Here is a 13282-nt window from a genome sequence, read left to right on the forward strand (position 1 = left end):
ATGTTTTTTAATAATGTAATTACTGATGCCTTGAATAAGAATGCTCCTACATATATTCAGGGGACAAAGAGGAAAAAAGCATGCCCTTGGATGAATGATGAAATTAGGGATTTTATTCAAAAGAGAAACTCGACTTTTAGAGCATGGAAGAGGACTGGTGATATTTTGATTCGAGATAAATACAGGTTCTTTAGAAATAATGTTAAGCTCTTAGTCAGTAAAGCACGCGATGATTTTAATGCCACCAGGCTTAAGGGTGCTTCTGATCAGAGGACTCTCTGGAGGGAATTGAGGTATCTTGGAATTATTGAGTCAAGTGAATGTGATATCTCTCCACTTTCTTTTTCTGTTAATGATATTAATGCTTACTTCCTAAATATTTGTGGAGATTTGTCTTTTAGTATATCGCCTCAGTTCCTTTCAGATCTTCTTCTGTATATTGAGTTTAATGATTCTCACTTCTTTTTTCAAGACATAAGTCCCTCTGCTTTGTTAGAAGCTCTTAGAAGCCCCAGGGATCTTGTCTAGGCCCTTTATTGTTTATTCTTTTTACAAATGAGTTGGGGAATGTTCTTAAGCATTCTAAGTATACGCTTTACGTTGATGATTTGCAAATATATAGACATTGTAGTATTGAGGAATTAAATGACAGCATAGCATTGGTCAATAATGATGTTGATGCTATTTGTGATTAGGCAAAGTCCAATCATTTTAGAATGAACATAAGTAAGACATATGCAATGATAGTTGGCTCGCCCGGACGTGTAAACAGGTTGAACTTAAGTAAAATTCCATCAATCTCTGTTGAGAATACTACAATATCTTACGTTCAATCTGTCAAAAACTTGGGCGTCATTTTTAACCCTATCCTCTCGTGGGATAAACAAGTTGGACACATCTGTCTAGAAGTGCTTATGCAACTTTGAATCAGCTAAAGACAAACAAAAGAGCACTTTCTATTAAGTTAAAAATTCAGCTTGTCTCTTCTTTGGTTCTTCCTCATTTTGACTATTGCTGTGCGATCTATAGTAATATTACTGATGAACTCAATTATAAACTTGAGAAACTCCTTAACTCATGTATTAGATTTATTTTTGATTTGAGAATGGATGATTATATATCTCCTTATCGTGAAAGACTGGGATGGCTTACAGTTAAACATAGACGCTTATTAAATATTGGTTGTTTAACATATTCTATTCTAAATTCTGAAGAACCTGGGTATTTGTTTAATAAATTTGTTTTCAGACAGGAGATCACTACCAGGGAGATTAGAAGCCCTAATGTTCTAAGAATTCCTCGGTGTAGAACTAGTCAATATCAAAATTCTTTTATTGTTGTTGCTGCGTCACTATGGAACTCTCTTCCCTGCTCTATAACAAGTTCACAGAGTCTTTTCGTTTTTAGAAAAAAACTTTTTACATATTTATTGCTTCTTGATATATAATTATGTTCTTTTCTTTTATGGATTTTATTACTTTTGTATTTATTTTTATCTTGTGGCACACGTGTAAATATGTATGAATATGTGTATTTAAATTCATATATGCTATTTATGTTGCTTATGATGTGTTCATAATATGTAGTTGTAAGTGGTACAGTGTGACAGTATGAATTTTTAATTGAATTTCTTATTATATTATATATGTGATCATTGACCGCTCAGTCATTTGGTAATTTATAATTTCTGCTGTATAAATTTTGCTTTATTCAGTATTTGTATGCACAAGATTATTCTATTTATTATTGTATTATCTATCTTTCTTTTTTTTTATTATGATTGTTGAATGCTGCTCTGTAAAAATTGTTCTCATGGTTTCCTTGAACAAATAAAGAAATTCTAATTATAATTCTAATTTCGAACACAATGATTCTATTGGTAGCTTGCTTGGATTTCACCGCGAAAATTAAAAGCTAAAGAATACCATGAATCTGATCAACCAGTTTCAATTACACAGGCACACAAAAAAAAGTGTCGTGGCCGAGACACTACAGTAGTATATTCCCATGTATTTTTGGGCCGCTGAATCCGAATCTGAAGTCCGAATGCTCAAATTGGTTCTTTTTTTTGAGTTATACTCAAAAAAAGACTCAAAACACGAATTTGAACCAAAAACATTAAAAAATTTTTTTGTGACATGACAATAGCATATTTCCATGTATTTTTTCCCGCTGAATCCGGATTCGAAGTCAGAATTGACAGATGTACTCAAAATTATGAGCTAAACTCAAAAAACGACTCAAAAAACCGAATTAAAATGACGAAAATGAAAAATTTTTTCTGTGACATTGCAAAAGTATATTCCTATGTATTTTTTCATGCTGAATCCGAATTCGAAGTCAAAATTGACAGATTTGCTCAAAATTTTGAGATAAACTCAAAAAACCACTCAAAAAAAGACTCAAAAAACCGAATTAAGATGAAAAAAATTTTTTATGACACTACACTACTATATTCCCATGTACTTTTTCCCGCTGAATCCGAATTCGCAGTCAGAATTGACAGATTTGCTCAAAATTTTGAGATAAGCTCAAAGAACTGATAAAAAAAGCGATTTAAAATAAAGAAATGGAAATTTTTTGCTATGACACTACATTACAGTATTTCCATATCGGATCTCGCATTTAAAGTCAGAATTGACAGATTTATGACTGATTTGCTCAAAATTTTGAGATATACTCAAAAAACTGATAAAAATGTAATTTAATATGAATAAAGGAAATTTTTTGCTATGACACTACACTAGTGTATTCCCATGTATTTTTTCACTGTGATTCCAAAGTCAGAATTTTCAAAGTGGCTCAAAATTTTGGATTTCATTAAAAGTGCTCAAAAACATGCATGCTTGTACCTGTAACCAGGGGTTGAGTTCTAAAAAATTTTATGTCATTCTGATAATTCTAACTTCGAATTTGTATTCAGCGTATATAAAATTCATGAGAATACACTACCGAATACCAAAAAAATGAACTCTTTTGCATTATATTAAATTTTGAGCATTTTTGGATTTAACTTAAAATTTTAAGTCAATTTAATAATTTTAACTTTGAATTTAAAAGCAGATGTAAAAACATGAGAATATACTAATGTAGTGTACTAGCAAGAAAAGTAGAGTTTCTTGACTTTAATTTTTGTAACTTAACAGATTTTCTTGTGTGTCTCAAAATTTTGAGCCATTAGAATAATTCTGACTACAAATGCGAGATCCGAGTGTAAAAATATATGGAAATACTGTAATGTAGTGTCATAGCAAAAAATTGCCATTTCTTTATTTTAAATCGCTTTTTTATCAGTTCTTTGAGCTTATCTCAAAATTTTGAACAAATCTGTCAATTCTGACTGCGAATTCGGATTCAGCGGGAAAAAGTACATGGGAATATAGTAGTGTAGTGTCATAAAAAATTTTTTTCATCTTAATTCGGTTTTTTGAGTCTTTTTTGAGTGGTTTTTTGAGTTTATCTCAAAATTTTGAGCAAATCTGTCAATTTTGACTTCGAATTCGGATTCAGCATGAAAAAATACATAGGAATATACTTTTGCAGTGTCACAGAAAAATTTTTTTCATTTTCGTCATTTTAATTCGGTTTTTTGAGTCGTTTTTTGAGTTTAGCTCAAAATTTTGAGCACATCTGTCAATTCTGACTTCGAATCTGGATTTAGCGGGAAAAAATACATGGAAATATGCTATTGTCATGTCTCACAAAAAATTTTTTAAATTTTTTTGGTTCAAATTCGTGTTTTGAGTCATTTTTTGAGTATAACTCAAAAAAAAGGACCAATTTGAGCATTCGGACTTCAGATTCGGATTCAGCGGCCAAAAATACACGGGAATATACTACTGTAGTGTCTCGGCCACGAAACTTTTTTTTTGTGTGCCTGTGTTATTAAAATAAATTCACTAAGAGTAGAGTGTAACATAACTACAGGGGCATATATTAATGGGGAAAAAGTGCATACAATCCATGAATTTTTTCCTATTGTACCACCAGGATATAAAATAGTGGAAGTGCCAAATCACGTCATTTACTTGCCAGTCGCTGTAAAGACAATAGATCACATTCAGCTGAAAATTGTTGATCAAGACGGAAATTTAGTTAATTTTCGAGGAGAGACAATAACAATTAGACTTCACGTCAAGTCTTTAAAATAATGGGCATTGCATTTTATAGTAAAAATAAAATTGGTTATGGTTATAAAAATAAAACACCATGCCAAAAACAAATCAGTCAACTGCGAATCCTGAAAAGGTTAACACCTCAGAAACTGAAGCTGCTCAAAAGTCTCGGTCTCAAAATCGTAAAAAAAGAGGATAAAAAGATTAAAATTTTTTTGTAATTGTGTAAGTTTATTTGTTTTTAAACGAATATTTTTTTGCTATGGAGGGGGACATTTTAAATATTGATTCACCAATTATTTTTGATGAATCCATTGCTCATTATGAGGTGCATGCGCAACAACCATATACCTCATCAACATTCAACAATAGCGATGAAATTCGCATTACTGTACAAAACCAGGATCATTGCTTACTTCTAAGCAAAAGCTCGATTCACATAACAGGAAAACTTGTGAAACCTGATGGAACAGCCCTTGAGCGTACAAATTTAATTTCTAATGGAATATGCCATTTATTTAAGGAAGCAAAATATGAACTTAATGGTGTAGAAATAGATAAGAATAAGAATGTAGGTCTTACAAGTTTAATTAAAAATTATATTTCTCTTGGTGCCAGTCAGAATAAATTTTTTGAAAATGTTGGCTGGTTAGAATTTACCGATGAACCAACCTTAACAAATGCTCAAGGTTATTTTGATGTTTGTATTCCTTTAAGTATGATTTTTGGTTTTGCAGAAGATTATCAAAAAGTCATTATTAACGCAAAACATGAGCTTATTTTAATTAGATCAAGAACTGATAATAATGCAGTTTTGCAAGTAGCGCCTTTAGAAGAGTATAAAATTGTAATTGAGAAAATCGAATGGTTATTACCATACATAAAATTATCAGATGCTCGAAAATTTAAATTATTGAAATATATTGAAAAAGATCCATCAATTCCTATCAGTTTTCGAACTTGGGAATTGTATGAATATCCATTGTTACCAATTACTCCTAAGCATATTTGGAGTGTAAAAACTTCAACACAATTAGAGAAACCAAGATTTATTGTTTTAGGTTTTCAAAGAAATAGAAAAAATAATACTGTTTGTAATTCTAGCCATTTTGATCATTGTAATTTATCTGATGTAAAATTGTTTTTAAATTCGCAATGTTATCCCTATGGTAATATGAATCTCAATATTGGTAGAAATCAGTACTCAACTTTGTATGAAATGTTTACTAATTTTCAAACTTCATATTATGGTAAAGAATCACAACCAATTTTAACTAAAAAAGAATTTTTAGAATACGCTCCTTTAGTTGTCGTGGATTGTTCAAAACAAAATGAGTCATTAAAAAGTGGTCCTGTAGACATTCGCTTGGAATTTGAATCACAAGATAATTTTGCAGCAAATACTTCAGCCTACTGTTTAATTTTGCACGATAGAATTATTGAATATAAACCAATAAGTGGAATTGTAAAAAAAATTATCTAATTTTAAAAAATGTATTTAAAAAATTTTTTTGTATTATTATAAATAAATCATTAGTAAATAATATTATTATTTGAGTTAATTTTATTTAATATTCCATAAAAAAAATCACACATAATTTAATTTTTTTTTCAAAAAATGTGTTTTATACAATTATTTTTTTTAATTTGCAAAAAAAAATTTTTTTTAAAATATCTATTTTGAAAATTTAACCAAACAACAAATTGTTTTTAATAAACATTAAAAATTTTTTTTATTACTGAATAAGAGAAGAAAAAGAAAAAAAAGATTATGAAGTAAAGAAACGCCTATGACTAGTGATCGACCTTCGGAGAAATTTTGTCGTAGGTCAGTTATGTGTAACTTGAGAAGGTCGTTCATTGACACACACTCATACTCCAGTTGATTCAAACATTTTTTATTCTTGCGATTACATCATCATTATCATCATCTTAAGCTTTTTAAATGTAGTACATGAAAAAATATTTCTCAGTTTCTTTAAAAATGGAGTACTTGATAGACGTACAAGGGTTTAAATTGCCGGTCAATAAATTTATTGTAAAAGAGTTAGCTGTTGCCTCGATTAACAATGATTTTAAGCCGTTTAGTTTAATTTGTCAACCGCCTTGTTCGTGGGATACTATCTCAAATAAATATAAATATACCAATCGCTGGTTGGAAAATAATTTTCATGGACTTTCTTGGGATGATGGTGATATTCCATATATTTTTATGAAGAAAATATTAAACAGTATTTTAAAAAATGCAAAAACGATTTTTGTGAAAGGCTATGAGAAAAAAAGTGGATAGAAAATATAATTATCGAAAGTAATATTAAAGTTATAGACATGGATGATTTGAATTGTCCTTCGATAAAAAAATTAGTAGATATAACAACAGCTAATACTTGTTTTCAACATCCAAATAAAAAAAATCTTTTATCTGCGCTCTTCAAAATGTTCTAAACTTGAAAAACTGGTTGCATGAAAATTGTAACAATTATAATAATAAATATAATTAATTTCAATAAATTAAATGTGATTCTTATTTCACCTCAATGTATTTATTTATTTATTTATTTATTAACAGGCAAAGTTAATTAAATTAAAAGTGTAAGAAGTTAACAATCTTAATTTTTTCTTTAATTATATAGTTACTTTAAAAACTTTTTCAAATTCGATTCTTTTAATATCATGGTCAAGGACAAAAAAAAATTTGATAAGCGAAAGAGGAAGTTTATACTTACTGTTACTGAACGATCTTATAGTGTTTTCAAGTCTCCGCTTTCACTATTAATTAATTTATTTTTTTTCTCTTTATGATAAAACTTAATTAAAGAATTTATTTTGTTAATTAAATCTTAAAAAGTTTATACGAAAAAAGAATTTTCCTTATTTTAAAATAGAAAAAATACTCTTTTAAAAATATTACTTATGTATTTAAAAATTGCCAATTTATGTTTCGATTATTATTTTTAAGAATGAATTATTAACCTGAAATAGACAAAAAGGAAATTTCAAAAATCATCCTATAAAAATAACATTTTTTTTTTTTTTTATTTTTCAATGCATTCGAAGAATGGAACTATAAACAAACAATATTTTTTTTGTTTATGAAAATGAAGTTAAATTTAATAAAATGGAGTATAAGAAAATTTAAAAAAAATATGGATAATAAAATTAATAAAAAAAATGCGTAATAAAAGTGAATAAAAAACTATGTGTAATAATATAAAAACACACTAGTATTCTTCTCCCCCCTCCACGTTCTCCTCTTTTACTTCTTCTGGCTCCTTTTTTATAATTAAATTTAAGGGTTCTTTCTCCTCCATTTTCTCAACTACTTCCCCTTCTTCCACTTCTTCTTCTTCTTTTGGAGGTAGGATAGATAACACTGCTCTTTTTAATTCTTCTTTTTCTTCTTCGTTCCCCATCTCCTCATCCTCCTCTTCATTGGGGGCTTCAATAGCAAGCACATCATTTGGGTTAATATTATTAAACTGAATATCGGTCTGCCCCCATGTTTCATTTCCTTGCTCCATCTCCTCCATTTCTTCAGTATGTACAGCTTCCGAATCAATAATTTTTTATTTATTATTACAAACGGGTTTACAAAATCATACCCTTTATAAAGGAAAAAAAGAAGACACTTATTCATTACAAAAATAGCGCTGTAAATATTACTCAATTAATAACAAAAACGTGTATGAAAAATTGAACAAAGTTAATCAAGTTTTGCTATTTATGTGCTTTAAAAGCTCCTGCGCAAATCGACTTTTAGAAGCGTTAAAAAAGTCTACACTTTGGGCATAATTAGCCTCTCGACAAAGCCGAGTAAGAGGTGAATTGCTTCCCAAATTTGTGCGACTGAAAGGCACTTTAAAAATTGCACTATTTCTTAAAAATATATAAGGAACTGACAGCGAGATTCCAGATAATAATGATGGACAATCTATTTTTCCATTTAGGATTCCATAAAAAAATTCTAAATCGGCCTTTAAAAATCTACTACGAATTGATGGAATCCTAAACTGCGACCGCAACTCCTCATAATCGTGACTAAAATAGTCATAAGGCACACTAAGCTGTCTAGCAGCAAATCTCAAGAAAATATTCTGAACTCTCTCAAGCCTCACCTTCTGATATTCATACTGGGGAAAGTATATTTGTGATAATAAATCCATGTGTGGCCTGACGAGAGCAAAGAACATTATCCTGAGAACGCGCAGATTAAAAAAGACCGAACCAGATCGCACAATCTGACCGAGAGCTTTTAACGATTTACCAATAGCAAAATCAATATGATTATTATACGTGAGAGCAGGGTCCAGCATCAGTCCCAAATCTCGCTGTCGATGAACCTTCTCGAGTGGTGCTCCACTGATATTGTAATAGAAATTTATTATTTTAGTTTTTCTATGAAATGACATTATATAGCACTTATTTATATTTAATGGCAAAAAATTCTTGGTGGACCACAAGTAGACTCTATCCAGATCATCCTGTAGTTCATAAGTACAAAACAAAGATTGTATAATTTTAAATATTTTCAAATCATCTGCATAAATGAGAAATTTACTATTAAAGAAACAACTATTAATATCGTTCATAAAAATAAGAAAGAGAAGAGGACCAAGATGAGAGCCCTGCGGAACACCAGAAGTTGAAAAAAATTCATATGAAAAGGTCCCATTCACTCTAACAACTTGTCGTCGGTCACACAGGTAGGAAGCCAACCATTTTAAAGCCAAATCCGAAACACCATAGGCACGAAGCTTGCAAAGAAGGACATTGTGATCAATTTTGTCAAACGCCTTTGAGAAATCGGTATAAATTGCATCAACCTGCAAACCAGCATCCAAGGCGCTTGACAGATACTGAGTATAAATGCACAAATTAGTTAAAGAAGAACGTCCCCTTCTGAACCCGTGCTGCTCCTCAACTAAAACATTTTTAAAGGCAAAATACATTTGGTCGTAAATTAAGTTTTCAAATAATTTCGGAATAGCACTAAGGATAGTTATGGGTCTATAATTCTTTATATTCGATTTATCATCAGTTTTGAAGACAGGTGAAATTATGCCCAACTTCCAATAGTCCGGGAAATAACCAATTTTCAAAGAGTAATTAAATATTAATAAAAGTGGATCAACAATCGAGGAGCAACACGACTTCAGAAAAGAGACTGGTATATTATCATGGCCTGGCCCCTTGTTATTGTTTAAAGCTCGTATTTTAATCTCAATGTCCCTCTTAGAAATCTCATAAAAACTTAGATCAACACTCTGACTAAACTCAACTGGAAAAGGGGCACTATTATCAGATTGGTTATAAACTGATTTAAAAAAATCAGCAAAAAGGTTAGCAATACTCAAACTGTTATTTGCTTTACTTTGACAAAAATACATTTCATCTGGAAAAGTTGAAATGTTTTTATTATTTTTAACAAATTTCCAGAAGAGTTTCGGATTACGCGTTAAGTTCGCTTCCGTATCAATTATATATTGATTGTAAGTCGTTTCCGAGAGCTTTTTACATTTAGCTCTTAAAATTGAAAAATGCTCATAATCAGATAACTCTCTTGTGCGTTTATATGTTGCATGAGATGCTTTCTTTTCAATGATTAAATTCTTTAATTGATTAGAAAACCATATTGGGTAAGTTGAGGGTCGATTACATTTAGTAGGAATAAAAAGTTCAAAGGCATACTCAACATGTTTATAAAAAATCAAAACCATTTTATTTATAGCATCTTGTCGAAAATTATCAGAGTTATCTGTTATGTGCAAATCATTTAAAACATTTAGTTCATTTACAAACTCCTGATTCCAGTCAATTGCCAGTAAATAATTATCAATGGATGCAAAGTTTGCTTTTTTAAAATTGAAATTTATGGAATAATTTGGTAATTCGTGAAAGGCAATAGGTACTTTAATTTCATATATAAGGGGAGGGTGATAATCATCTACGGGTAACAATGCGTCGTCTGATAATTTAACATTACTATAGTCAATATTTGTCAGTATAAGATCCAAAATAGAGTTACGATTGTTACAAAATAAATTAAGTTGTCGCAGGTTAAAAAAATCTAAATTGTCCATAAATAATACAAAAATTTCTTTCTGAATAATAGTATGACCAGGTTCAATTTTATGCAAAACACAAGACAATTCATAATCATTATATATCCCCCACTTAATTAAAGGCAAATTGAAATCACCCAGTATATGAAATGGTACATTTGGCATGTCATTACAAATCAATTCGACAGTATTAAAAAAATCTCTATAACTATTCACACAAGAGTTTGGTGGAAAGTATACTACACCGAGAATATGCCAGACGTCTGAAAGCTTAACTCGAATAAACAACATTTCAATAGTTTTACATACAACCGGTATATGGGCACTGGAAAATTTATTATTCACTGCAATAAGTACTCCACCACCACGACGCGATGTGCTAGTCAAAGAATTTCTGTCAAATCTATAGACTATAAAATTCGTACAGCCTAATTCACCACTGTCAATACCGTCATGCAGCCAAGTCTCAGTGAAAACAAAAATAGGATTGGAAAAGGATGGAAGAGATTTGTGTAAATGTAGCGTTTTAGTACGTAAACCTCAAATATTCTGATAATATATTTCTAGTGAGCAAGTGTGAGGAGAATTACGTGTGTGTTGAGGGGAAAGTGGTGTATTGCTACGGTGGGCACGTTCTACATCGATGACTCTGGAACAGGTGGCCTCTCCCTCCTTACAATTTTCAGCTCTCCTCCCACCTCCCTGATAACCAAGTCTTGCTCCCCACTCCTTCGACGGTCCCTCAATTCCATTTGAATCTCCTTCTGCTGCGTTCGTTGAAGTGGGGTTAGATCCCTGGACAGTGAAATGGTCAGAGTATTTTTCCCCACTAATAGAGTTTTCTGCTTCCAATAAGCGCGTAGCATTTCCCACATCAAAACTTCGTTGTCATATGTGATCTGAATCGGCCGAGGAGATGCTGAGCTCTGTTGATATTTACCAAGTCTTTTAAACTTAATTAGGAGAGGATTATGCCTATCATTAATGGACTTAAGAAAACCATTAATTTTCCTAGAATCTGACTCATTAACATTATTCTTACTTTGATCACCATTATCCAGTGCCTCAGGACAGCCAAACATTACGAGGTTACATTTTCGTTTTAATCTGTCAGTCACTTCAGCAACGCATTTCGAAGAGATTGATGTTTCTGATACAATTGCATTATTATTTAAATCTTGAAACTCCTGGAATTTGTCTTCATGATTCTCGATTCTCTCCACAGCATCATCCAGTCTGCTTGAATAGGAAGCAACAGTAGTAGTCAAAAAAGAAATTTTTTCATCAACAGCACCAATCTTACCACCAATAAATTTCTCAGATTCAGTTTTAGCTTTAGCATAATGATCCTCCAACATTTTACCAAGCTGCTCAATATTGAAACCAGAAGAAGAAGCTGGGGACAAAGATCTCGCAATTGGTTTGAATGGACAACACTTCCTCTTACCACTCTTTTTACTAACCGCAAGGGAAATACATTCCGGATGATAGAAAACACCACAAGGACAAGAATTAGCATCTCCAACAATAATGTTAGTACATTGACGACAAACTCGAGGATCTGACATATTTAGTCTATATCAGCTGAGCATAGGTAGGGATCTATGAAATCAATACGCGGCACTGAACTTGGGTCCAATTTATACGGTTAGGTAGTACACAAGCACTGCACTTGGGTCAACTTTATATGATTGTATAGTACTCCACAAAATAATAGAAAACTTTACGTTTTAATTTGTCAAAAACAAAACCAGTTTCCAAAAAACCAATTCACTCACAGCAAAGAAGATCGTCCAGACAATCCAAAAAAGCAACAACCGGAAACAAAAAGTTACTCAGAGCACACAAAAAAGCAAAAGATAATAGAGCAGATCACAACACGTGTTTACTACCAAGCGCCTGCGCGTTTATATCGAAATCGAAACCTTCTCCCACCAAAGTCGTAATGTCAGGTCTTCTTTGCATTAAAAATGTGTAATTGCCAACCTCTTTTACTTCAACGACAATGTTCAAATGTTCTAAGAAGTACTCGTCTCCATCGATGGGATTGTCGTTGAAAAGCGAATACCGCCTAACACCTGCAGCTAATATAAGGAAATCGGACAGCCTTTCAATATCCAAACAATTTTCAATCCATTCTGATGGAATGTGAAAGTAAAGATGGAAGCCAATATAATTTTGATTATTCTGAAACAAAGAATAATAAAAACAATTGTTAATAAAAAATGGACAATTTAATATAAAAAAAATTAATAAATAATAGAAACAAATGTTAATAAAAAATTGTTAAATAATATTAAAAAATTAAGAATGAAATATATTGAGATAAAAACTAAATTAATTAAATTAAGAACTAAATTAATTAAAGTAAAATAAAATGAACATTTAACAAAGAAGGGTATATTATAAAAATTACTATTAAAAATTTAATCTATAGAAAGAAATATTTACCAAAATTTCTTGAAAGTTCATGTCCACTCGTCGCACCCAATATCCATTTAGAAGCGAATTGACTTTCGCCCTAATATTGTTGTATGATAAAAATACAGGTGTGGAGCATTTGGTTATCCCATTAAATAAATCTCTTGCTCGCATTGATAAACCCGTAATGCATAGCTCCTTAAACTGATCCACGTTGCTGGAACTTTCCAGCCATGCACGTGGAGCTTGAACGATAAGTTGCACAGTGTGATAGCCCTCCATTTTTTTAACTTAGAAAAAATAAAGACTTTTAGTCATTTCAAAATAAAGTTTAAGTCCCAAAACTTAAATTAAAAAAAAATCTTTTAGGAAAGGTTTAAAAAATTTTTTTAAAAAAAATTATTAATAAAAATTATTTTAAGTAGCAAAACATATTTAAAACAATTAAAATAATACCTATTTGTTTTTAAAATATTTATCTAAACCACGAGTAAATTTAAAAAATACTGTATAAAACTAAAAAAATTCATAAAAGCAATAAATTTTCTAAAAATATTAAATTAATTTTTAAAAAAAATTAATAATTAAATTTTTTTTTAACATTCAAAATAAATTTATTTAAAAAAAAATAATTTAATTGAAAAAGAAATAAAATTTTATTTAAAATTAAAATTAGTAACTAAA

At 30.5% G+C, this 13282-nt stretch overlaps 1 protein-coding gene across 1 annotated transcript; it reads right to left on the reverse strand.

The window, feature by feature from the left end:
- Positions 1 to 7822: 7822 nt before the first annotated feature.
- LOC122510881 lies at positions 7823 to 8524 on the reverse strand. The gene has a single exon (XM_043625822.1). It carries the CDS (start codon positions 8522 to 8524, stop codon positions 7823 to 7825), a length of 702 nt encoding a protein of 233 aa, XP_043481757.1.
- Positions 8525 to 13282: the final 4758 nt, after the last annotated feature.

The sequence above is a fragment of the Leptopilina heterotoma genome, unplaced genomic scaffold, assembly GCF_015476425.1.
Source record: "Leptopilina heterotoma isolate Lh14 unplaced genomic scaffold, ASM1547642v1 Lhet_769, whole genome shotgun sequence".
Lineage (NCBI taxonomy): Eukaryota > Metazoa > Arthropoda > Insecta > Hymenoptera > Figitidae > Leptopilina > Leptopilina heterotoma.